The sequence below is a fragment of the Podarcis pityusensis genome, assembly GCF_964106645.2.
Source record: "Podarcis pityusensis genome assembly, chromosome: 5".
NCBI lineage: Eukaryota > Metazoa > Chordata > Lepidosauria > Squamata > Lacertidae > Podarcis > Podarcis pityusensis.
The window spans coordinates 35,205,465-35,230,949 of record NC_138032.1 but is presented as its reverse complement, the minus strand read 5'-3'; the positions used below and the strand labels follow the sequence as shown (position 1 = coordinate 35,230,949).

Sequence of the window (25,485 nt, the reverse complement as noted above, 5' to 3'; positions counted from 1 at the left end):
CCACACTGTCCATCTTACAGGGTGTTCTAATGCTAATCTTACTGGCGTCATAGTGGTTTTCCTGTACAACGCTCTCGCGCATTCCCTGCAAATATAACAAGGAAGTATATTTTTGGGAAGGTACAGATCTGCTTCCTCTCCGGCATCTTGTGGGTGTTTGTGTTTTGCAGGATAAGAGAATGCTCCATACACCGTACCATGCCCTATCACCAACGGAGCGGGAAACCTTCACCAGCCGTAAAAAGTTGTTGGAGTACCTCAGTGAACGGCTTCGAGAGTGCGTCACGTCGAGAGAAAAACAGTGGGATAGAGAGGAAATTCGAAGACTCAAATACGGTGAGGCCAAGCAAAACCTTTGGAAGTATAACGATATTTTTAGGAATCTACAGTTTGCTTGTAAGCTTTGAGTTTTCACATTCAATCTTCACCCCCCCCTTTTTTAATCTTTTGACACTGAGACTTGAATGCACTCCAGAATTTGGCACCCCAAGGGTGAACAAGGACATTTAAGCTAAATCAAGAGTAATTTTATTGTACTAAAAAGGAATTGGCATATTTGCTAATGATGTTAAGACAGAATCGATGACCGGCACAATAAGAATAGGTTGAATAATAGACTTTGAAATTAATAGAATGGTTAAAACTAACTATATATGTCATTCTAAAAGCATGCCTGAAAACATGTAGAAAAACAAGGATGCAGTAAATTTGGGCAGGGAAAGTGGAGGTGGTAGGATCATAGAACTGTAGAGTTGGAAGGGACCCAGTGGGTCATCTAGTCTAACCCCTGAAATGCAAGAATCACAACCAGACTCCCAAATCTCTGCCAAAATGGCTTCAAAAATGCATCTTTATTCTGTGCAGGTGGGTTGGAGAAAAGGGGTTAACATATTTTTTGCTTCTTTCTGGTAGGAGACCATGGCTTAGTTATATGGGCATGGGGAAGAAGGGAAGGGTGACAGGTGATCATGTCTTGGTTTAACATTTCCAGGAGTCTGATTCTCTTTTGTTTAACTTTAAATTAAATTTACAAGTGATAAGAGAGGACAACCAGTATTTATAGTGAAGAAGATAGCAATCAGTGCCTTTAGTAGGAAATGTTGCAACTCAGCTTGTCTGAGTGTGCCCTGTCTGAGTTACTGTAATGGATGTTCTCTCCTTGCCACTCCAGGCCAAAGCAGAACTTCCCTTCTCTGGTGCAGGCTGCTATTCTTAGACCCAAAACTTGATTTCAGGGGTACTTCCTAACATTTCCTGCTATTGTTGGTGTACGCTCAACACTATAGGAGCTGCACAGTGGTCACGATCCTTATCCTTTACGCATTTTCTGTTTGGTGGTTTTTCATGTACTCTTTTTGGCATTTGCTTAAAATATTTTTCTTTACACAAGCCTGTCCAGATAATGCGCAAGTTACATGCATTTTCTTTTTAGCTACTGTTTACTGTTGGATATTTTAAAATACCTATTTAAATTTTTTTAACATATATATATTTTAACGAACAAGTGATATATAATTTTGGTAAGGAAATAAATAAGGAAGGAAACAATTGATGAAATGAACTCATTAAATTCCAAGATATTTGAAACATTAGTAATTGTTTTCAAGTGTATACACGCTCTGGCTTTAGGTAAAAAAATATTTAATATCTCCTTTTGCATGTCTGTTGTTGTGCAGGAAGAAGGAAATCTGGAGCGGGAGCAATGGACGCAGATGCACCCAAGTAAGATCAGCATATAAAAATGTAAATTCACACTGTCCATATTAGCTTACAGATGTCTATATGGCACGCTGTCTTGCAATGTTTCTCTCTCCCCATTGGACCCACTTGAATAAGCCTAACCACATTGGCCTGTTCTGCGGCCCTGTACATGTAGTGCTCAGTTAATTTACTACGATTACCTGTTAACAGAGTTTTTCAGGTAACTCCCAAAGTGGTGTGAAACTACCAGTTGGGAGAAAAAACATTTAGTAAACCGGAACCAACGGCATTTGGGCCAGTTGCTTATAGACAGCATGTGTTGAAGAAACAGACAATTCTTCAAGACTTGCAGGTGCTTAATTGAGAGTGTGAGTTTGCAGCAGTGAGTCTAAGATGTTTTTGATAAGAGTAGTACTAGAAATCAGAATGTAAGTAAATTAATTCTCAACGACGCCTTTCTTAGCCACATAATCACTTACCATGTCCATCCCAACAAGGTAACTTATATAAATATCACGGACGTTGACTTCCACATAATTTCTCTTTTGCAGAGTCTTTAAATATTGCTACCAATGTGGACGATCAGTTGGTGTGAACCTCTCAGTATGCACGCGCTGTTTCGAGATCTACACCTGCAGCAAGACTTGTAAAGTGAAGGCTTGGAATGAGCGTCATAAGAGAGAATGTGTCCTAGGTAGGTTGATTTGTCTGGTTGTGTTCAAAGCAAGGTGTATTCACAACAGTAAAAAAGTAGTAAGTATAGGAGCATCATAAGATCTGCTATTGCCACAAAGAGCCTTACACTTATTCCCAACCTGTGCATGTGGAATTTTGATAAGTGAACTTTGGCGTTACATTTTTGTGGGGTTTTTTCCTAGCTTACTGATTCGGAAACACGATGCATCTCTTTACAAGTTTTGTAACCGATACAATTTGTCAATAACCGTAAAGGATAATCAGACTGTACTGTTCCCTTGAGGATCTTCATTATGCACCTGCAACATGGTGCTCTTTCACAGTGTACTTCTAGGGTGTCATAGAACAGTAGATGTTGACTTTGCCAGATACGTTACTGCAGAATATAGGCTCTGCAGCTCATTCTGAATTGTGTCATGCATAGGAACATAGGAAGCTATCTGATGTTGAAGCAGATTGGTTGATCCATCGCCCTCAGGATGGTCTCCACAGACTGGCAGTGGCTCTCCGGGGTCTGTGGCAGAGGTCATTCCCATCCCTACCTGGAGATGCCAGGTGTCAAACCTGGGGTCTTCTTCATACAAAGCAGATGCTGTACTACTGAGCTACAGCCCTTCCCAAAATTGATTGATTGGTTCTGGAATGGAAGGATATCTAATTCTCTTTGAATAGGAGTGAGTTGAAATGCTACAGAAAATAATCTGGTTTTATTCAAGTAATTTCTTTTCTTCAAAAATCAGCTCATGTACACATCCTTGCAAGAAACAACTCTGTATTTGGGAAGGCAAGTGAACAATTGCCTGGAATTGTGAACCTATTATTTGAGACACAATGGGCAAAATACAAAGATCAGCAAGTATGAGTTTTATCTCAGCTATGAAAGAAATACCTGTGTGTGTATGTATAGGTGTGCTGATACTGGATCAAGATCAGAACCCACATTTATAAAAAAAAACCCAGTTTTTTGTACAGGAAAATGTAGGGACCTTCAAGAGAATGTTACGGTGTGTGTTGGAACTGTTGAGCTCCCGTTTTGCTGTCCTACTGGAAATAACATGAAGTATTGCCAACTTTGCTGTTAAGAGGGAATTCTTTTATTTCCTATGTTTGATTCAAATGTGACTGAATTGTACTCGATTTTGGAAATTATGGTGTGCAAGAGTCTAGACTAGGACTGAAGAGAGAGACTGATAGTATGCAGAGTGACATGCCATTTTGGCTGAGGCACTGCACAAAAAGTCATGGCTACAGCACATAGGTGGTGAAGACAGATGGCTTTATCATAGCTCAACTCCTGGAACACTTGGACTTTAAAATCAAGTAGAAGACTGGTAAGTGAATGGCCACAAATGGTGGTGAAGACTCATTCATTTGAACTGGAGCAAGAAGATGATTTCTGCTGCTGCAAAGTGGACCATATATATCTTGTGCAGTGAAGAATGCTAGAAGCAAAGAATTCTATAGATGAATATGATGTGAGTCTAACCATTGTCCCCCCACCCTCCGCCCATAAAGGATACCATTCAGGTCTTTTGGAGTTCCTTTTTTTGTTTACATTTTGCTGATGTGATGAAAAATCAAATCAAATCCTTATTTAGGATTGAAGAGAGGCAATGCAATGAAGAGATCTGGCCTTTAAGAACTTGTCACAGAAACTTCACATTTGAAAGGAGCAAGCATGGTTGAGATTTTCCCAAACTACTAGAGACTGAACTCGGGATATGTTAATTTTAAACACCAGAAATTCCATGTCTATAGTTAGTAGCAAAGAAAGTCTGAGAAGATACTGACTTCCTCTTGCTCTCTACAGAAAAAATATATGCCATAGACAATATCAATAAAGGCCTCCACATGCTGGACAACACTGTGCATTCTAATACGGCTTTGCTTTTGCTAAACTTGCCAGATGGTTGTGGATCTTTTGCCCACAAAGAATTGGACCAAACTTCCATCAGACAGTTTGAAAATCAGGGATGTGATTCATATCAGATTTAGTTACATTTGAAACCATGAGCCTCAGACAAATGCAGTATCAGGCCACTTAACAAAGGAAGCTGGAAAATAAATACTATTTATAAAGTGTTCCATGGGAACCTTCACTACAAACACCACCTAGTGTTACTTCTCAGTATAGGGATACAGAATGGGGCTTCCATGGCTGAGCAATTTTTGAACAGAGTTTTTCAGTGAACAGCATTTCCTCCATTGAACCAACTGGATGATACAGTGAGATCTTTCACACAGAACAGATCACTGATTGGATAGGACGTAAAGTTCCACTTCAGTTCTTCTAGCCAATAGGATGTGGTTTAAGTGAAGATGAATAGATCATTGGTAGTGATTTTTTAAATTGTAGCTGCTGATTTTCATTTGTAGAATTTCCAGTGATCATTGATGTTGATTGCAGAAAACCTGAGGGTACATTCACATGAAAACCATTGAACAGTATTAATTATTAGTACCAAGGGATAGCTATGCTGCTTCCACATTATCTACATGGGTACATTCCTATGTTAAATCAGTCAAGAGGTGACACCCCAGAGTTCTCAATTGGCTTTGGTTTCTAGAGAGGGATGAGTCAGAAACAAACATTTCCACCAACAATTCTGGGGTGGAATTCTGTATTTTTCTTTTGAAGAATATTCTTGCTCCTGCTTCACTTTAACTTCCTTGCAGAGAACACAGCTGGAGTTTAGCTACGTTAAGGTGCATTGAACTGAACTGACTGTTCATGTGAATGTAGTCTTAAGAAAACCATTTATGTAAAGAGAAAACTCTGTCATTTCTGTTTGGCATGCAATGTATCTTGAAGTTATTGCTAAAGTGGAAGCATGTACACTTTAAGAATCTATGTAAATGGAACACAATCCTTTGTTAATTCTATCATTGCAATAAATTAAATCTCACCGTTTATTTTTAACACTGTATAGAAGTTACTTGTAGCTAGCACTTCCACGGAAGGCACAATTCTTTTGAGGCGTTCATAATGTTGTCTTAATGTTGAACATTCTGAAATGTCTTTGCACCTTGTTTTATTGCTGCAAAAGATGCTAACTCTACAGCTGATTTTTGTGAGGAAGAAGAGAGTGCTTTGGAGGGTAAGTAAGCAGTCACTATTAATCTGTTACTTTGTTATTTTGGTTCTGCTTTTCTTTTCCATGGTCAGTAATTGTAACAATCAGCTGCTGATTTTCTTTTTTGCTAAGATTCTGGGGCTGATTACAGTATTATTGTTGTTTATTGGTTTAATTGCTGCAGCCTAGTTCCTGTTTTTCACTATTTTTTAAAATGGTTGGTACTTTTATTAATTTTTTTATAGTGTAAGCTGCCATGAACATTGCTTGAATAGGTTGGGGCATACATGTATATTATAAATATGATTTATAATATAAAATATATTATTTCCTTCTTTAGTTGCTTTTTATTGTATATTTTAATATTTTAATTTAAATTAAGGATGTTTATTGCCCCAATGGAATTGTTTTTGTGTATTTTAACTGTGTATTGATTTTATAGTTGTAAACTGCTTAGAAGCCATTTTGGCATATAAGCAGTATCTAAATATATAAATAAAATGCTATTATAGCTAAAGTACATTAGAATCCTACAATCCTTCCAGTGTATTTTCTCTCTGTTGCTGCTGTTATTCATGAGCTTGCATGGTCTTCTTTACATTGAATTGGTGGGAATGTGAGTGCGGTCGGGTGAGGGAACTCAGCTTTCTAAATCCATACAACTCTTTAGGTTAGAATGGACAATGCAAATGTCTTTTTAAAAACTAGGTGGGAGGGAAGCTAGATTTTGCTAGATAGCATAAGACAGACAAATGCTGTTACGCTTGAGGGGGGGAAATGAGCTAGGGTGTATGCTTTGTCACGATATACATTTCTAGTAGGGTGATGCCAAATGTTTGCTCGTTTCTGTGGGGGGAAGTATGTGTACAACCAGTGCTTTTGGAGGCAATAGGAAAATTGCATGAGAAAAAACCCTGCCAGTGAGACCCTTCTCCATTTTTCATGTCTGTTTTGTAGTTGTGGAACTTCTAATCAACTGCTGCTTCAGGTTTATTGTTTTATTTGCCCAGGACTTCATTCTCGTCCACTAGAGGATTTCAGCCAATCAAGAATCACATAATGAACTTGTAAACACAATGCGCTGTGTTACTAGTCAGATTTTGCTATGTGTACTTATTTCTGAGGGCAAACAAAACTGAGAGTGAACCTACTGCTTCCAGGAATTGTCTCCTGGGTGATCCCAGCCAATGGGGAAGATGAGGACAATCAAACCTATTCAGGGTTTCCTGAACACTTTTGTTCCTTTACCAGCATTCTCTGAAAGATTACCCAAAGGAGGGACACCGTTCAGTAGTGATACAAATGTTTGCAAAAGCTATTTCTTGCTGTTCAGCTTGTGTATCTGTTGCTCCTGCTTTGTTGGTATTGAAAACAGAGAAAACACAGTCAAACAATGATCAGTCAATATGTCGGTGTAGTTGTTAGCAACTGTCAGTTGTTAGGCAAGAACTCATTTTCTGTGCAGTGTTAGCACCTCCCTTCCCCACTGCAACACGCCTTTCCTTCCCATTTTCTGAAATTGTTTCTAGAAATGAATCCAAGACAGGAGAAGATGTATGTGTGATGCTGTTTTGCCCTGTGCCCTCTTGTATCCCCCCCCCCCCCAATACTGTTATTCTAAGCTGCTCAATTTCTGCAGAAAGGGAAGAAGGTTAGAAAAAGATGCAGATGACTAAATAGATGAACACCTTTATGGATCCTGTCTGCCCTCTTTCTCTGAAACATGTTGCCACCATGGGCAGGAGAGATAGTGACTGAAAGTGGAGAGGAACTCAATACACAATTGTAGCAGGAATTTCACAGAGTAACCTATCTAAAAGCCCACTAGTGGGCAGTGACTAAAAACACATTGAATAATTACGTATTTTAGTTCCACCTTTGACAATTCACTGCATTCTTGCATGGGTTTGTTATAAAATTAATGTAACATATATATATATCTGTACTTTTCTGCCAGTGCGTATAACCAAGTCTGGTCGGATTCAGAAGGGCAAAGTGGCTCCAACCAGAAAGAAGAAGGAAGGCAAAGAGGGAGAAAGTGAAAGAGCCAGACGTAGAAGAGAGGAGGAGGAGAAAAAGAAGAAGAAGCAATTGAAAGATGTGACAAAAGAACTGAAAGAGGCAGTGTCAAAACACCCTGAGAAGAGCAGCAGCCATGCAGATCTCCCTTATACTGGGAACTATAGTTACATTTAAATGCTTCTACCTTTTACTGGTACAGCTCAGCTGTAATTTCATGTGAAAAAATGCTACATAAGGGAGGATGGGGGAAAAGTACGCTAGAAGATATAATCAAAGGAACTTTGCATTCTTGTGTCGGTACTGAAACCCATTTACATTATTTAAAGTGAGGTTGGGTAACGTGGACGTAGTAGTGAAATATCTGTATCTTTCCAAGGTCAGCTCTTCTATACAAACATAAAACCAAAGTTTTTCACATTTAAAGAATACAAAAATATATAAACAGTTCAAAACACTTTGATTTGGGATTAGCTGGTAGACAAGAGGGCAAAAAATCTGCTTGTTTGTCAGCTAGTGCCTTGTCGTTCCAGACATCAAGGGCTTTAGTTTGTTTCTACCTGGTGGCAATAGGACTTTTGCCTGCTAATTTTGTGTTCTCAGTGGAAAGTAGTCTTTTCAAAGCAATTTAGGCTTCATAGACCAGGGTCTTTGCCTATGGTAGTCTTTTTGTTCTAAGAACTGGCAGCAGTAGGAAATGTGTGGGGTGAAATCTTTTGCACGTGTACAATTAGTAGGGAGATAAATACAGCTGGTCCAATAAATGGGGAAGCAAACTCAGGTTCCAGTCCTTAATCCAGTGAACATTTACTGACTCAAGCTTTGGGATCTGAGGGAACAAAGTGGAAGAATCTGGCCCAGATTAACCGTTGATGTTAATAGAAGAGTATAGAATTGATCCCAATACCATTCAGTAGTATTGGGTGAAGTGATTGTTTTGAAATTGTGGACTCTGTTTGAGATGTACTTCAGCAACTGTATTAGTGACCTGCACTGTTACAGATCCTATTGCAGTCTGAATTTTTTTTTTAGAGGTGGGCTGGAAGGCTCGGCAGGGGTTAGTGATTACAACCAGACATGAAAAGGTTAGCCACAATAAAGTACAGAGTTATTATGCTTACAACTGATTTGTGGTCCCTATATTACATTGTTAAATGGAAGAATCCGTTGACCTGATTTTTTTGTGTCTGACATAACTGGTTTTAAATATTGCACAATAAAAATAATTCTGAAATACCATTTCTCCCCCTTATTTTTGTAGTGTATTTAAATGAAGGACTAGAAGGCATGTTTATATCAAATGTTCTATATGCGTGCTGTTTCATGTGAAATAATTGCATTCTAGCCCATGCTCAACCCAGCAAACACAGAGGATTGCTATGATTCAGGCTGCTTCATCTACTTGATAGCATTCAGACAATTTAAATCCATATATATATCTTTATTTAATGGCATTACGGATTGGCAATTCATCCTCGTTTGGGTTGACAGTTTGCTGGTTGCTTGTTTATTTGTGTATATATTAGTGATGGATATGCAATTTATATAACATGTTGCTGAGGCCTTTGTGGCATGGATTGGCTGGATACAGAGGAGTGTTGGGAGGCCCCAGCTGGGGAACCCCCCAGAGGAAGAAGGCTCAGAGCCAGGGTGGTGGGATGGTGATGAGTGGTCAGAGGGAGAAGGGGGGGGGAGGTGTCAGAAGCTGAAGAGGCAACAGGACTTAGTGAGCAGGAAGAGGCTGGGGCAGAGGGAAGTTCAGACTCAGAGGCAGGAGAGGAGGGGGCCAGGAGACAGGGTATGGCTGCTGAGAAATCAGGGCCTACCCCTTGATAGCTGTGCTGGGAACAGAAGCAGGTTTTGGATGCAGGCATTTTTTCTCTGCAGGAGGCTGTTATGCCCCTGTCTACACCAGATTTATGTGCATAAACCTCTTTCCACGCTTGCATCTCTGCTGCTAGATCTGGGCAACTAAATCCAACACAGACCATCCACATAATGGACTGGGACAGGTGTACAATTTTTCCTCCAGTAGGCACTGTTTATCTAGAAGTGCCTCTCCTCTGGTTCTCTGGACCATTAAGCATGCTTTAACATTTGAACACCAGTCCTAAATACTGTACACTGACTTGGAAAGGAGGGCTGATCAAAACAACAGCTGCTCTGAGAGGGACTACTGAAAAACTATGTGGGAGCCCCATGTGTTGGATGTAACGCATAAAAGGCTCTTAACTGTACTCCGGGCCATACATAGGTGGTTGCTGTCCTGGTCACACCATTCTGGATAAAAATACATTTTGGTGTCTGTCGATTACAACATTTAGTTATAGGGAGTTAGAAGGGCATCACATATTGGTGCGCCACAGTAGCTAGGTGGCTCATTGCCTTCAAGTGTTAGCATTAATGGCGCTATCCTAAATACACTTACTAAGGACTAAGGCCCATCAAACTTAGACTTGCTTCTGAGTAAATGCATAGCAATACTAATCAAGATGTAGCTATTTTAACAGTATGGCAGACCATTCTTCATGCTATTATTATCATCAGCAAGTTGACAAATACTTTTTCATGATGCTAGTCTGGCACCTGCTGAAAATCAGTAAAAACAGAACAAATAAAGCAGCATGCTGTTGCAAGGGACATTCATATAGATTTAAGTCTCCAGCCTTTTTTAAATTTTATTTATACAAGGATTCAAAGAACATAGTTCAACAGTGCAAGATAGTTACAGGAACTTGGTAACCAAAAGAAATATATAAATGGCCAAGAATGCCAGTAAGTGAAATAAATCTTAATTTTGCAGATAGAACTGCATATTTTTTTTAAAAAGCCAAGGTGTACTCTGGATATATTTGTACCATAACTCTCTAACAAGCCCACCAGAAAATTATAGGTTGTTTGTCATTTGTAAATGATAAATATCAGTGCTCTTAAAGCCTCTATTGACCCTCAGCCCTCCACTGAAAAAGACATTATGGCACAAAAAGAAAACAAAACGTGACAGGTTTCTGGCTGACAGCTTTGCAAAGGGCTTGGGTTTTATAAGGTGTTTTTAAACATCAAAACAGAGCAACGTCATTCATATATATATATATATATATATATATATATATATATATATATATGAAACTTTTTAAATCACAAAACTTCAGATCCTAAGAGCATTAGATTTAGCATTTATCAAGAGACCGAGGCTCAAATGACAAATGAGGCTCAAAGGAGTGGCAGACTCATTTATTTAAATACGGGATGGCCCAACTGCATATAAAAATCAGGATTGAGCAAATGGGCCCTAAAAACTTCCACCCCCTCACGGCCTGCTTCCTTGTAGCATAGCCTCTCTCCCCAATGTCATGTTTTCCTCAATTGGGCTCTCATACGGGAAGTAAAGTTGGCTGGGAGGGAGAAGCTTTGGGGAGGGAAGTGGAGGGCGAGGGCCATCAGTCCCTATTTGCACATTCCTCTTAGAAAAAAATATTTCCACACAGCCAGTTTCTGTTTCAGATGTGATGTGGCAGGCCGAGTTAAAAGCAACAGAGTAAACGCAACAGGCCCTAGTTCTCTCATAGTTTGAGCCCAGGACTGTGTTGAGTTTACAGCTCTCCAGCAGTTTGGCAGAAGATTTTCATTCAGGGGGGAGGAAATGGCAGCTGTTTCATTTTTACCTCAATGTGTATAGCATTTCATTTCTATTTTTTACCAACAGAAGGCTACATATATAATGCTATTTGAATGTGGCACTCCATTTTTTCCCAGGCATTTGAACTTAACGTTCAAAGGAGGCAGGATATTTGCTTTTCATGCCTCATTTGTATTCAGAATTATTAAGAATGGTCTAAACTGAGAACAAAAATAAATATATTAGATGGACGAGATCAATAATGAAAGTGGGGTGGTGTACTGTTCTACTTAACAAGGGACTGAAAGTAATGTGTGCAAAAGCAGGTGTTCTTTGGAGCAACAAATTCGTTCTGGCGTCAAGACTTCAGTAGCGTATTTTCAACATTCTGGTGATGTTTTTGGCAGCCTCCAATACCGATTGAAGTGATTAGGAAATTAATTTCTCCCAGTGTTGTAGAAAAACAAATAGGGCCGGGAATGGGAAAGATAATTCATTTGAATTAATTTGCTTGCATTAATTCATGTGCCACAATACTAGAATGGCTTCCCTGCTAACTCTGCATGTTTTATAACTGATTCTGTAATTCTGCCTTTTTGAATGCTGTCGTTAAGAAATGCATTTGTCTTTGATGCAGAAGAGAAATGTTTTCGACATTTATGCAAAGCCCATATATCTATATATTAAATGTAAAAAATATGCTTTCATAATCCCTGTGTCCTAAAAGGAAAGTCATGATATAAGTGAATTAACAGCAAAGATTGTGTCGAAGGCTTCCTATCATTCAACAACATGAATAAGACTGGCCTTTCTATGCTAGATATTTTTGAAAGAGGGGGTGAAAAAAGTTTATGGCTGTACCAAAAGAACCCAAAGCAGAGAACTGTGTCTCAACGGCGAAATACATAGGAGAATCTATTGCTGTAGATATGTGGTTAGACAGCCCCTCTTTCCTCCAACCCCTTCCACCTTGATATCAGACAATACTCCTGGCAAATATGTAGCAACAATCAGGAAATTAGCTGAAGTGAAGCAGTTTTACTAAACAAGGACTAGAGAACATAAGGTTAACTATGCCGATGTGAGAGGAAATAAGGTAGCAGCTGGTTGACTTGATGACTCAAACTATGGCTTTGGTCAGCTTTCCATCGGCATAATTGGTGGTACTTTGGGCAGGTTGTAGCCATGGAAATTCCCTGGGGTGTTTGATAGTATATAATTGTTCCCTGGGCCAAACAATTAGTCGCCTCCAGGCTTTGCTAACAGGATCAGTAATAACACACAAAGCAGTTTCTTTGCATCATCCCTTTGGTAAAAGTCAACTGTTGTCACTATTAATAACGGGAAATTTTTCAGCCTCAAACTGAAAACAATGCTTCCCAGACAGAAATCTCCCCATGCATATTTCTAGCATAATGTTGCATATTACAATTCTGTATTGCATTTTATCAATTTTGAATGCTACTTTCAAAGGATCATGCAAAACTTGAATCTCACTCTACTTCATTTAGATGTAGGAGAGAAATATTAAGTGGCTTCAACCACTCATTTTAACAGAGGTATTTGCCAATTAAAGTAATTTCGTTCCAAATTCCAGCATAATCCCTTTGCTAATCTGGTATACAGGAAGGACCATTTGCCACTTGCTTAATGGAAAATAATGAACTGCTACAGCACCTGGAAGATTTTTAAATTAAAAAAGGTGTATTGTTTTAAACAATTGTAGCACATCTTTGGCTACAGCTAAATAAGAATATGAGATACTTGTGTGTTTTATTGGAGTCAATAAAAATGATGTGGCCTTGAAGGTCATTTGTCCTTTTTACCCTTTACCCATATCTGCCAAGATCTGTTGTAGGCTCCTAAGTGTCTCGTTGTGGCAAATTAAATATAAAAAGAGGTAAAGAAAGAAGGCCCCAGCATTCAAAGAAGACCAAAAAAGAAAGGGGAAGGGAAAAAGACCAGTTCTAGCACTGCCAGGTCATCACAAACAATCAAGAACATTTTATCTCCCTCATTTTGCCAAGATGAATTAAATATAGTCCACATTTTTGGCAAAGTTAAGACTACAACCACCCACAGTCTCTTTCACGGCCGCACAAATGAGTTACCGCCGCAGGTACTGTGCTGCAACAGCAGCCAGAGAAAGTAATAAAAGAAAGGAAGAAGGCAAAAGTATGTTGCTGCTATTTCCACCAACACCTTGTCCAGACTGCTTAGGCATTGGATGCGTCTCTGGCGGCCTGGTGCTAGCGCTCTTGGACAGTTTTTTGCCACAGATGTCGTCAATGCAACTATCGCCGCTTCCAGAACCACTAATGTCATCACCTAGGCAAGACAAAAGTTCAAGTAAGCATGGCAGTTCCAAAAGAGCTTGCAAATTAAACCACACCATGTGCATTGCTGTTGCCATAAAGCCAGGGAAAGCAAATGAAGAATTTGGAATGCAGCGAAGCAGGGGTATATATCTCACCTCACCCTTGTTAAACGTTGCCCCCATTTAACAAACCACCCAAAAGCTGGTGGGGAAAATGGGATGAGTGGACCAAATTCTGTGCGGAGCCTTTCAATCCACATGTTTCGCAAACCAAAGTTGGACATGTTCTCATTGTTACTGTAGTTACCAGGGGACTTGAGCCCACAGGCTCCTAAGGACTAATTACAGAAAGGAGCAATATTTTGAACTACAGTGGTACCTCGGGTTAAGAACTTAATTCGTTCTGGAGGTCCGTTCTTAACCTGAAACTGTTCTTAACCTGAGGTACCAGTTTAGCTAATGGGGCCTCCCACTGTTGCCCCACTGCTGCCATGCGATTTCTGTTCTCATCCTGAAGCAAAGTTCTTAACCCGAGGTACTATTTCTGGGTTAGATAGTCTTTAACCTGAAGCGTCTGTAACCTGAAGCGTCTGTAACCCAAGGTACCACTGTACCATCCTGAGCTACAGCATCCTCCCAAGCTTGAAACCCCTGCTGCTGGGTCAGAGGAAAGCTGGAGTTTGTCCATTGAAATGAGGCATTAGGGACTGATAGGGAGAAGAAACCCTGGGAAGACAGTGGGTAATCTCAGGTGCACAAGTCTTGGCAATGCCTGTATAAAGATATGGATGTAGCAGCCAGCACTCTAGAGAGGGAGGAGTAAAATCACCAAGCGTTACTAACTAGATCTTTTGCACTCCAGTTCTTGGGTGTCAGCAAATAAGGCCAATACTTGCAGCAGCCAACTTGCCACTGCTTCCGTGCACTGGCTCTACATTAAGTATGGCATAACAGAATTGTGAACTGAACCTCTTTGATGTTCTGTTGCTTTCTGAACATGGAATCCTGCAGAACTCTTTATTTCAACTGCTAATCATAGAAATCATATCATACAAGTATGCATGATATAGATTGTGCCACCTCCACAGCACAACACTGTTGCCTTTTCTCAGCTCCGTACTTACTTGTATCCTGAAAATCCACGTCATTCCCATTATATGCATTGCGCAGTCGATTTGTCATAATCTTCAACTGCATGATTTGCTGGCGAATAGTCATGTCTGGTTTAGTAATGTCTACCTCAACTTCTGGGTTATTGATTTGATTGGCTAGTCCGTCTCCCATCACATCTGGAAGATACCTGCAAAGAGCCACATGTGTTCATGCAAGAAGCCAACTTTAGGGTATCAAACATTATCGCAATTGATTTAAGACATTGACCTGGTTTGCGCATTCTGACATGGTCACAAGGAGGACCATCTGCTTCCAAAAGTTTGTTATTATGTCAGAACTAGGTAGACTTTGGTTAGTTTAAACTATGGTTTGTTTCAATAAAAGTTGGGACCAAACTGTTGTCTAGAAGAGGAAGCAGATGTTTCAAATCTCCGTGGTGTCACATCAGGGGAGCAGGGAAGATGCAAACCCAAGGCCTGCTGCTACTCATGCGCATAATATCATTACTGTTTAGTGCTACATTGGAATTAGGTCACTATCTTTAACTTGCATCTAAGTCTTTGCAACTCACCAACATTACTGCAGCCTTCAACACTCTTCTGATCATAACATCAAACCTAGAATTCTGACAACATGGTTTAGGAATTGATCTTGTGGGCACAAATTCCACTTTGCCATCTGCCTCCACCTGCTATATCTTGGCTTTATGTCTGCCCCTAACCCTGGTTAAAGGCATTCTAACACTGCTAAATAACCCTTCTAAAAAGAAATACTGGTTCTAAATTGGTATTTAGGGAGGCCCTTAACCAGAGATTAGGGGTGGGTGGGATGAAAGATCTCTCAGTCCTGTGACTGGCTTCTTAAACTATGGCTCAGCATTACGTTTGAACCAGGTGCAGGGAATAACAGCACCAGCAGCCATCTTTTTGCCCAAGCATGTGTGTGTTTATGTGGGGCTCAGTCTAAGCAAGGAAAAGGACAGGATCCCAATGACTACTAATGTTGACTCTCTCGACTAGGCAAACTCTGCCTTTTCTCTCTTACCTACCCCATAATGGGGCTCATATTTACAGATTACAAAGCTTCATGAAACTGGTGTGTGAGTGTACTTCACCCTGCTGAACTTCCGTCACATTTTGACCAGCCTTACCCGCTTTTGGCCATTCCATTCCAGCACCTGTCCTCATTCACAGAACCAGAGGAAACTTTTTCATTGCAAAGTGTGCTTGGGAGGGCAACCCAGAAGTCCCTTATTTCTCTCAGCTTCCCTTTGGCATCTGAAACCTGCCAGATGGAGAAGAATCAAAGCTGAAGGAGGAAGGTGTTTGAAAGTGACATTTTGAATTCCAAGCTCAGTCATGATAAACTGATCCAGAACTTATGGGTTCAAACGCTGGGCAGTTAATCCACTTACAACAATGCAAGACTGCTACAATTTCCATAGTTGTTTTTTAGTACACAATTCAAGACAGGCTACTTTACCGAAGCTGCTATTTTATACAGCAGAAAGCTATCAACACAACATTTATTTAAGTTCTCCCAAGAAAAATCAAGAGAAAAGCTCTCAAACCCCTATCTTGCTTGTGGGCTTTCCACAGGCATCTAGTTGGCCACTGAGAGAACAGGATGATGGTCTAGATGGGCCTTTGGTTTAATCCAACAGGCCTCTTCCTATGTACTTATGAAGGATAAATGGACCCCGAGCATCCAGAATGCCTGGCCTGGGAGCAGAAGCACTAAAATGGTAGAAGAGATTGGCAAAGAAGGAGAGTGGGTGAGTAACTGTCAGGATGTATTAGTAAGTTGAAGACCAACTTTCTTCAAGAAGGTGGCTAGTGGTGACTAATAACATTGACGTATGCCAATAAAAAAAGGGACATGGGTGGCGCTGTGGGTTAAACCACGGAGTCTAGGACTTGCCAATCAGAAGGTCGGCGGTTCGAATCCCCGTGACGGGGTGAACTCCCGTTGCTCAGTCCCTGCTCCTGCCAACCTAGCAGTTCGAAAGCACATCAAAGTGCAAGTAGATAAATAGGTACTGCTCTGGTGGGAAGGTAAACAGCGTTTCCGTGTGCTGCTCTGGTTCGCCAGAAGCAGCTTGGTCATGCTGGCCACATGACCCGGAAGCTGTCTGCGGACAAACGCCGGCTCCCTCGGCCAATAAAGCGAGATGAGCGCCGCAACCCCAGAGTCGGTCACGACTGGACCTAATGGTCAGGGGTCCCTTTACCTTTATGCACTGGGTAAGGCTGAGTAAAGACTGGATAAACCTGCATTGCTGGAACAAGAGTTAGAACTTCATTGACATTACTGAGAGAGGTCCCAAAATCAAAGGGAGGGAAAGGCCACTACAGTCGTACGTCAGAAGTCAAACGGAATCCATTCTGGAAGTCCGTTTGACTTCCAAAACGTTTGGAAACCAAGGCGCGGACTTCCTGCAGCCAATTGGAAGCTGTGCCAGACGTTCGGGTTCCAAAGAACATTTGTAAACCAGAACACTCACTTCCGGGATTGTGGTGTTTGGAACCCAAAATGTTCGACTTGCATTCGGGATCCAAGGTACGACTGTACTCGGAACTATCCCATTTATTTTTCATGTTAGTTTCTTAAATATTAAGTTGCAACAGCATTGCAGCGAGGCTGTATTTTCACTCAGGAGACAGACTGGGTTATACTAACGGTGCCTGTGAGTGCTTGAGTGGAAGGAACAAAGCAGTGGCAGCCCACATTTCCTGAAATTGTTATGAGCGGAGTATCTCAAAAATGCCAATGGCGTCATCAAAAGAATAATTAAACCAGGAAGACGACCTCCACTGGTGACTTGGTGTTAGGGTGTCAGACTGTGACTGGGAAGATTGGCTTTCCAACCAGCAGCCAACCTGAAAGCTCTCTGTGTGACCTTGAACCAGTGCTATTCTAAGCAACGGGCCACACAGATTGTTTCCATACAGAAGCATTTCTAAAAAAGTCAGAACTAAATTCCATACTCACAAGTTTCTCTGAACTAAGCCCTGAAGGTTTATCTTCACTGACATACTTTCCTCGCCTCTTCTTTTCCTCAGCGCTGGAAGCTTTTGAGTTGAGTTTGGGATTTCCACAACCTTGAAAGGTCTGGAGAAAATAAACGAAATTTAATAGCAAAGCATTTATCTAATAAGTCACAGCTGTAAAATATGCCCCTGTTAATCATATTTCTTCCTAACTTCACATTTGCTCACACATACCAATTTTAACACAATAGTAATCCAATTTTCAGATATCGCATTGCTTTGGGGACATAGGAAGCTGCTTTGTACTAGTTCAGACCATGGATCTGTCTAGTTTAGTAACTGGCAGCAGATCTCCACAATTTCAGGTGCATATTTCTTCCAGTCTTACCTGAAAATGCAAAGGTTTGGTACATTTGCATTCATGTCATATGCCCTGCCATTGGGCTAGGGCCCTTCACCCAAATCAAATCTCAGTTCAGCTGCAATTGAACCAGTGAATTAAGGATTCCTCTCCAACCGATCACTATGTTATGCAGTGCATCCTGCAGATACTGTTCTAAAGGGAGACCCATTCTGCATGATGTTGGAATTGGGCCTTTAGTGTTCTTACCCTTTGGAACTTCCTCCCATTATATACCTGGCAGGCACCTTCTCTACTGCCCTTCCAGCGCTTGCTAAATACCGTATTTTTCGCCCCATAGGACGCACCGGCCCATAGGACGCACCTAGTTTTTTGGGGGGGAACTAAAGAAAAAAAAATTATTTCCCCCCCAGGTGCGGGGCTGGGGCGGGGGAAGCCCGAGCTTCCCCCGACCCCAGCCCCCAGAACAGGCTGTTATCCGCTAGCCGTGGGAGAGCTGTGCGGCTCTCCCACGGCTAGCGGAGCGCTGCGCGAAGCCCGAAGCTTGGGGCGTGCTGAGCTCAGTGCGCCCCAAGCTTCTGGGTGCAGGCAAGCTCTCCGCTAGCGTGGGAGAGCTGCGTCTCCCACGGCTAGCGGATAGCTTCCTAAAGCCTGGAGAGCAAGATGGGTCGGTGCGCACCGACCCCCCTCGCTCTCCAGGCTTCAGCGAAAGCCTGCATTCGCCCCATAGGACGCACACACATTTCCCCTTCATTTTTGGAGGGGAAAAAGTGCGTCCTATAGGGCGAAAAATACGGTATGTTTCTCTTTCAAAAAGCTTTCTCAATAGAAATCTTTATCCCAGGTTTTATGTATGTGCTGTTGTTTTAAACTGCTGAGATATATATAATTGGTTGTTGTTTTTAAGGGAACAATAACCCCTCCACTGCTGTAACTTCCTTTTAAGAACAGAAAAAAGGGATTGTAGAAGAACAATCCTTTTAAAATCTGGGATTCTGATGCTGCCACCAACGTGGAATCTGATTTCTGTGTGATCATTCTGTGTGACAGCTACCAACATTCTAGCTGGCTGAATGGTCAGCTGGGTTTTGGGTGCTCACACTGCAGAAGACAACAACCTGGCTAACTTGCCCTGGAGCAGAGTTTCAGATTAATTGCATCATAATGATAGACAATGTGGATGTCATTTATGGTGCACTTTGGCCCATATCTGTGATTTACAAGGTGATCCTACTGCCTTGCTAGCCATTTCTTTTTAATGCTTGTATATAAAATATTCCCAAATTTGTTTTATGAAAGAGACAAATGAATCCAGCTTCATCACTGTAGCTCACCCATTTATAGTTTATTACTGTGGTTATTACAAAGCAATTCTTTTAGGGGCATAAAAACATGCAAGAGCAATGAAAAATACCTTCTGGGAGGTATAGATTCATTCGTCTCTCTGTGCGCTCTCTCTCTCTCTCTCTCTCTCTCTCTCTCTCTCTCTCTCTCTGAATTGATGGCTCTATTTCTGTGTTGAATTAACACTGTATTTTGTGCTGCACTGCTGTTTCCTCCATCCCTGCTGGCCTATCAGTGACTTATCTACTTGCCAGTCAGTTCCCGATTCATTCTCCATCAGCACCTGTTAGTTACAGTTCTTAGGAATCATGGGGAAAGCAGCTGGGCTTCAGGAGCACAAATTATTCCGCTGTTAACATCTGACTCAGTTGGATGGGGAGCTGCACAGTTTTAGGACTGATGAAGGAGCGAATTCCCTCCATGCAGGGCTAATGTATCACATTCTACTCAGAAATGCAGCTGCGAAAATCTCCTGAAATCAAGGAGGATGAAGGAGAGACAGGTGGGATTCTCAGGGGAAGCCGGCCAGCTCCTATGGCGGAAGGGAGATAGGCTCTGGCAAAGATATGCAAGTAAAGAAGACAGGCAAGATAATCAGGCTATCTCTGCCTGTCCAGTACTCATGAAAGGAACAAACCAGGGCCTAGCACTTCTAATGTCATTCAGCAGAAATTGTTGGAATTCTCTTGGCGTTACTTTGCCTGAGATGGCAGATATGAAAATGGCGGAGGGAATGATCTGAAGGCTGAAGCTAAGCAGGGCTGATACATGTCTTAATGGCAAACTTTGTAACATGGAGGTAAGGCATGATATAAATACATACAATAAATGAAATATCGCTGTTAAGTAAACTGCATTTTCAGCTTTTGCAGTCTGGCTTTTACCTTGGATTTTATAGATTCTCTGTTCTCCTGCATATTTGAAATGGCTTCTGCAATCCTGGTATGAATTGTACCAATGACTATGTCTACATTGGATGGTCCATCAAAGCGGTCAGCCACCAACAGCAGTGAATCTATCAGGGTAAATAACAGACACAATTTAAGAATGCGTCATGCAAATAATGTTTCAAAAACCTAGGTAATCATTATATACCAGCACTGGACATGACATGTAGGGTTTCTCAATGGGTTCTTCTATATATTCATTTATTCCCAGGGAGACTGTGAGTCATGTGGAATTTAAGCCTATAAGGAGCTAAATGCCCACATTCTTATGATGATGATGATTGTTGTTGTTGTTTAGTTGTTTAGTCGTGTCCGACTCTTTGTGACCCCATGGACCAGAGCACGCCAGGCACTCCTGTCTTCCACTGCCTCCCGCAGTTTGGTCAGACTCATGTTTGTAGCTTCGAGAACACTATCCAACCATCTCATCCTCCATCGTCCCCTTCTCCTTGTGTCCTCCATCTTTCCCAACATCAGGGTCTTTTCCAGGGAGTCTTCTCTTCTCATGAGGGGGCCAAAGTATTGGAGCCTCAGCTTCAGGATCTGTCCTTCCAGTGAGCACTCAGGGCTGATTTCCTTAAGAATGAATAGGTTTGATCTTCTTGCAGCCCATGGGACTCTCAAGAGTCTCCTCCAGCACCATAATTCAAAAGCATCAATTCTTCGGCGATCAGCCTTCTTGATGGTCCAGCTCTCACTTTCATACATCACTACCGGGAAAACCATGGCTTTAACTATATGGACCTTTGTTGGCAAGGTGATGTCTCTGCTTTTTTCTTATAATTCTTTTTTCTGTAATTCTTATGATTACAGTATCATATGTGCACCAGGAATTTTTATTTTTATTTTTAAAAACTATTCCTAGCCTTGTTGTTGTTGTTGTTAGTATTATTATTATTTTACATCTATATCACCACCTTTCCTCCAAAGAGTTCAGGATGGCAGGCATGATTCTCACCTCCAACTTTATCCTCACAACAGCCCTGTGATGCAGGGTCAGGCTACGAAAGCGTGTGCCTGGCCCAGAGTCACTCAGTGACCTTGATGGCCGAGCAGGGATTTGAACCCGGATCTCCCCAGACTTAGCCACTATAGCATGCTGGCTCTCAATACCATGTCAGCACTACATGCAGTATAAGCCGTACTATGTCTATTTCTCACACAAACAACTTCATTCAGTGGGTTTCCAGAACAAGCTTAAACCAACAAAAGATGTCAAGCCCATAGGTTCAAGTATCAGGAATTAGACTCCATTTCATCCTCCTACTTGCACTAAAATTAACCGGTTATAACAACGGGGCAAACGAGGAACAGCAACTTGCTTTTTAAAAGCCGCCTAAGGTCTTACAGAACGGGTGGTGATGACTTCTGTCAATTTATTTATTTATTATTTATTAAATTTGTATACACCCGCAGATCTCAGGGTGGTTCACAACAAAAACAAACCCACAATAAAAAAAACACAAAATACATAATAAAAACAAAGACAACCCAATAACACCCCCGTGTGTTAAAGCACATACTTATTGCCACAGGACTCACAAGTTAATTAAGGGGAAACACTGCAAAGCTAGCCTAGTCTTTTCTCCCTTGGCAATTCCAGCAATTGTCCTGTTCATTCTGCTTATAAATGCCACTCCTCCTAAATGTTTGTATAATTGCAGATATGTACAGAGCTTTCGGGAGAAAAAAGATGTTGCTGCTCCCGATCTGTGATTCATTTTATTCAAATTTCTCACAAGGAAATTTGTTATTTGATCAAAACATTGGTGGGTTTCGAATGGCCAAATGATCAGCCAATGGTCATCCAAATTTCTTTCCTACCACCATGTGTACGTATTCCAGGCTCTTTAGCCCATGCTTCTGTTTGTTCTCCTCACACTACAGAGAGAGGCAAGTTCAGGTCTGCCAAGAGCGACACTGTTTGAGTAACCCAGTGCTAAATGCTGAATCTGGGATCTTCTAGAATGAAATAGCTTTTTACAAGGCCACTTTGCAAATCCTTAGCAGTTAAAAGCATCCAGGCCCAGAGCATGGGAAGCTGAGATGCAGGTATGCACTTAGTCTACAGGATGAAGTGGTGCTTCAGAAACATCTACACATATCGATAGTGTTTAGAATTTAGTGCAACGGGATTGTGAATGCTTCTATCAATTGATCTGTTTGTTCTCCAAAACTGCACTCTATTGATTGAAAAAAAGGGGGGCGGGAATTACATGCAAAAGACCAGCCAAAGTGAAATAATGTGCAGTTGCCTGCTCTTCTTACCAATCAGGTTCTTCCATTCAGGGTCCAGGTCTGCTTGATTGGCCAGGCAGCCTTTCAAGACATTGCGGCAATAGCCGTTGCAGGGCTTTACGTTGGACATGCCCCGGCAGTGTGCACAGTACATCAGCTTCATAATAGCCCGAGTGCAATATTGGCTCAGTGGGACCTTTAAAAGAACACAGCCATTATTTCCTAAGTGCCACCAGAAAAAGAAAATGAAAGACAGAAGCAGCAGCTGTACAATATAAAATGCAGGATAAAAGAGAACAGAGTCCTGCCTGCAGATTTACAATCTAAATAAACAAACAGACACACAAAGAAAACAGAAGGGATTTGGGGAAGGGGGCGAGTAGTAGAAACACACACACACAGCAATCTGTACAATTTGAAAACAAATCCTTGTGCTCATTAAGCAGAGCAGTAAATAGTTTACTATCTGAAATTCATGGATATGGCTAAATTTATCTCAAATTTAAGTCTATCGTTAGAGCTGAGCAGAACGAAAAACCTCTCAATGTTTCAAATTCTTAAATGCAGAATCTGACTAAAATGTGACCTTGAAAATCAACGTTTTGAGTCCCTTAGGCCTGCAGGCCACTCTAGAATTCTCTCTTGAGGGTTTTGCCAGGTATGAAAAAGCAAGTGTCAAAAGCTGCCGGCTACTAAATACTGTTAAGAATGACAACCATGATAAAATGTTAAATATCAGTCCGGGTAATGGCTCAAACTGTCACAAAACTGTTGAACCTAAATATCAAATACTGTCAAAAGCCAAACAGTGACATAAAATATCAATGTTAAGACGCCTGCAACAAAAACAACTGAGTGCCTTGTGGGACGTTAAGAACTAACAAGAACGAGTGTAAAGTCTGAGCTGCACAAAACAAGAAGTCCACATTGCTTCACACAGACAGCTGTCCACAGTTTATACCTGTGCTCAGTGCAACATGTGAATAATGGCTTTAAAAGGGGCCTGGATAAATTAGTGGAGGAGAGGCCCGTTATGGCAGCTAGATAGGGAATCTCCATGTTTAGAATCTGCAAGCTAAGGAACACCAAGGCTGTTTGCTTACTGGGGCACAGTCAGGCATTCACCCAGACTACATAGGTTTCCAAATTCAGCTAGGGACACACACATGCAGTGCTCCTAGCATTGGCACTGGATTGAGGCATATGAGTCTTAATGCCTGGGATTAAATTTGTCAGAATCATTTCAGTCCCCTCTGGTGATCACTGGGTGGCGCTTCAGTCCTTCTGTAAATAGCAAGGCACTCAAAGGATAATAGTTTCAAAGAACAGAAATTAATCAACCAGAGAAAAACAACACACACATACAATAATCCCACCGATTAAAAAAAAATCTAAAAGACCAAGACTTATTAAAAGTGTTGACATGCAAGATTTTCATTATTTTCATTTGGCATTATTGTGGTGTCAAGTTAAGGGCGCAAAACAAAAACAGTAATGATTTAAAAGTGGGGACTGCTCAGAGGAAAAGTTGACAGAGCAGGAGCTCCTTCCCTTTCCCAGCTAACCAGTCTTCTAGAAACAGGCCTGCACCAAGCTTGCCCTAATGGAGAAAAACAAAAACAAGACCCCGTTTCCAGAAGGGTAGGAACGTTAATCTCTTGCAGCAAAAACAGTTAAGAATCTCTTGGCATCCTAAAGTCTAACAAATTTATTATGGCATATGCTTTCATCGGCTATGATCCACCTCATTAGGAAGAGAACATGACCACAGGCACATGAGAAACACACAGCCCTACAGAATCACTGTGTATAAGTAGTGAAAATCATTCTGTGTGTATGACAAAAAGCAGTAGCAAGAAACTACTTGCCTTTTAGTTTGTTCCTCTTCCTTGTGCCTTTCCAAAGCTTATTTATGGTTTCTTAACACTGCCATGTTAACAGTTTTCAGTTACAAATTCGCTCCCAAGAATGATTATTATGGAGATATTTTAAAAGAAAAGGCTTGGTCTTTGTGGGAACTTAAAGTCAAACTTATTTTATTTTGCCAGCATGAGCTTTCATAGACAGTTCACTCTGTCATACACTTTCATTTTGTCCCTAGATGTCCATTTCAGAATCCGATGAAGCAGACTGGAGTCTACAAAAGCTCACAGAGTTAAAATAAAACAAGTTAATCTTGAAGGTGCTGCAAAGATAAAAGGCTTTTCTTTTTTAATAAACAACCAAATGCTCAAAACCTGAATTTCCTATGGAAAGAATGTCTGAAAGTATTCTAGGCATGGTTTTTGATCAGATTGACCATTACCAGGTGTGGAGACCAGCAGGCTACCCTCTGGCGGGGAAGCAACCCACATGTATTTATTGTTTATTTATTTGGGACTTTTTTATTCCTGATCTTCAGCCAAAGGGTTTTCAGAGAGGCTAAGCAAGATTTAGAAGTAAAAACAACCGGCACAAGAGCAATAAAAAGTATATTAGTACCAGAGCAGGTTAAAACAACAATCTACATAAACTTTAAAATTGAAAAAGGCCTACAAAAAGTTTTTCACCTAGCACTAAAAATACATCAAACTCAACACAGGACAAGTCTCCCTGAGGAGATCATTCTATAGTCATGAGAGTCACATGTGAAAAGGCCCTATGTCAGGCAGCCATGTGCTTTACCTCCTTTCTCGTAAACTGGGGCAATGTTGGCATGGGGTGGAGTGTGGGTATTCCATGTTGCTTCAGTGGTAAGGGAATGAAATATGCTTCAATAGCTCCCATACCACCAGTATAATGTAAAAGCGGAGACCTGAGAGTCTAAACAGAATCATGACATGCACCGGCAGACTACAAAACAGAACAGGGAAATAGGATTTACGTGAGTTCCCAGAATGGATTTTGGGTATATTGCATCTAAATTCCAAGAAGATTTATAATATTCTTAAAGACTGAAAGGAGAGGAGAGGGAAAGATTGACAAATACCCCCAGTGTGCAGCTGTACAAACAGCCTAAAGACCAGTTCCACCTGAAATGGATTTCTGTGTGCACGGATCATGCAGAATCATCTTCAGATATATCCT

At 41.1% G+C, this 25,485-nt stretch overlaps 2 protein-coding genes across 9 annotated transcripts in view; one reads left to right on the top strand and one right to left on the bottom strand.

Moving 5' to 3' along the window:
* The window catches only part of ANKMY1 (ankyrin repeat and MYND domain containing 1), a 42,215-nt gene extending 30,269 nt beyond the window's left edge, over positions 1-11,946 (top strand). For 6 of the 8 annotated variants that reach the window (XM_081006867.1, XM_081006869.1, XM_081006870.1 and 3 more), the window contains 5 exons: positions 171-336; positions 1,677-1,722; positions 2,253-2,395; positions 5,445-5,495; positions 7,429-11,946. In XM_081006867.1, coding sequence (XP_080862993.1) covers positions 171-336; positions 1,677-1,722; positions 2,253-2,395; positions 5,445-5,495; positions 7,429-7,667 — 645 coding nt within the window. In that variant the 3' untranslated portion in view covers positions 7,668-11,946. The remainder of the gene's footprint in view (positions 1-170; positions 337-1,676; positions 1,723-2,252; positions 2,396-5,444; positions 5,496-7,428) is intronic. The other 2 variants (XM_081006868.1, XM_081006871.1) reach the window with 1 other exon arrangement.
* Positions 10,119-25,485, bottom strand: part of GPC1 (glypican 1) — a 200,088-nt gene continuing 184,721 nt past the window's right edge. Inside the window, exons 4-9 of the mRNA XM_081006931.1 lie at positions 22,450-22,615; positions 20,119-20,249; positions 17,531-17,650; positions 15,690-15,823; positions 14,551-14,726; positions 10,119-13,437 (exon numbers count right to left, since the gene is read on the bottom strand). Of these exons, the coding sequence (XP_080863057.1) occupies positions 13,217-13,437; positions 14,551-14,726; positions 15,690-15,823; positions 17,531-17,650; positions 20,119-20,249; positions 22,450-22,615 (948 nt within the window). The 3' untranslated portion in view covers positions 10,119-13,216. The remainder of the gene's footprint in view (positions 13,438-14,550; positions 14,727-15,689; positions 15,824-17,530; positions 17,651-20,118; positions 20,250-22,449; positions 22,616-25,485) is intronic.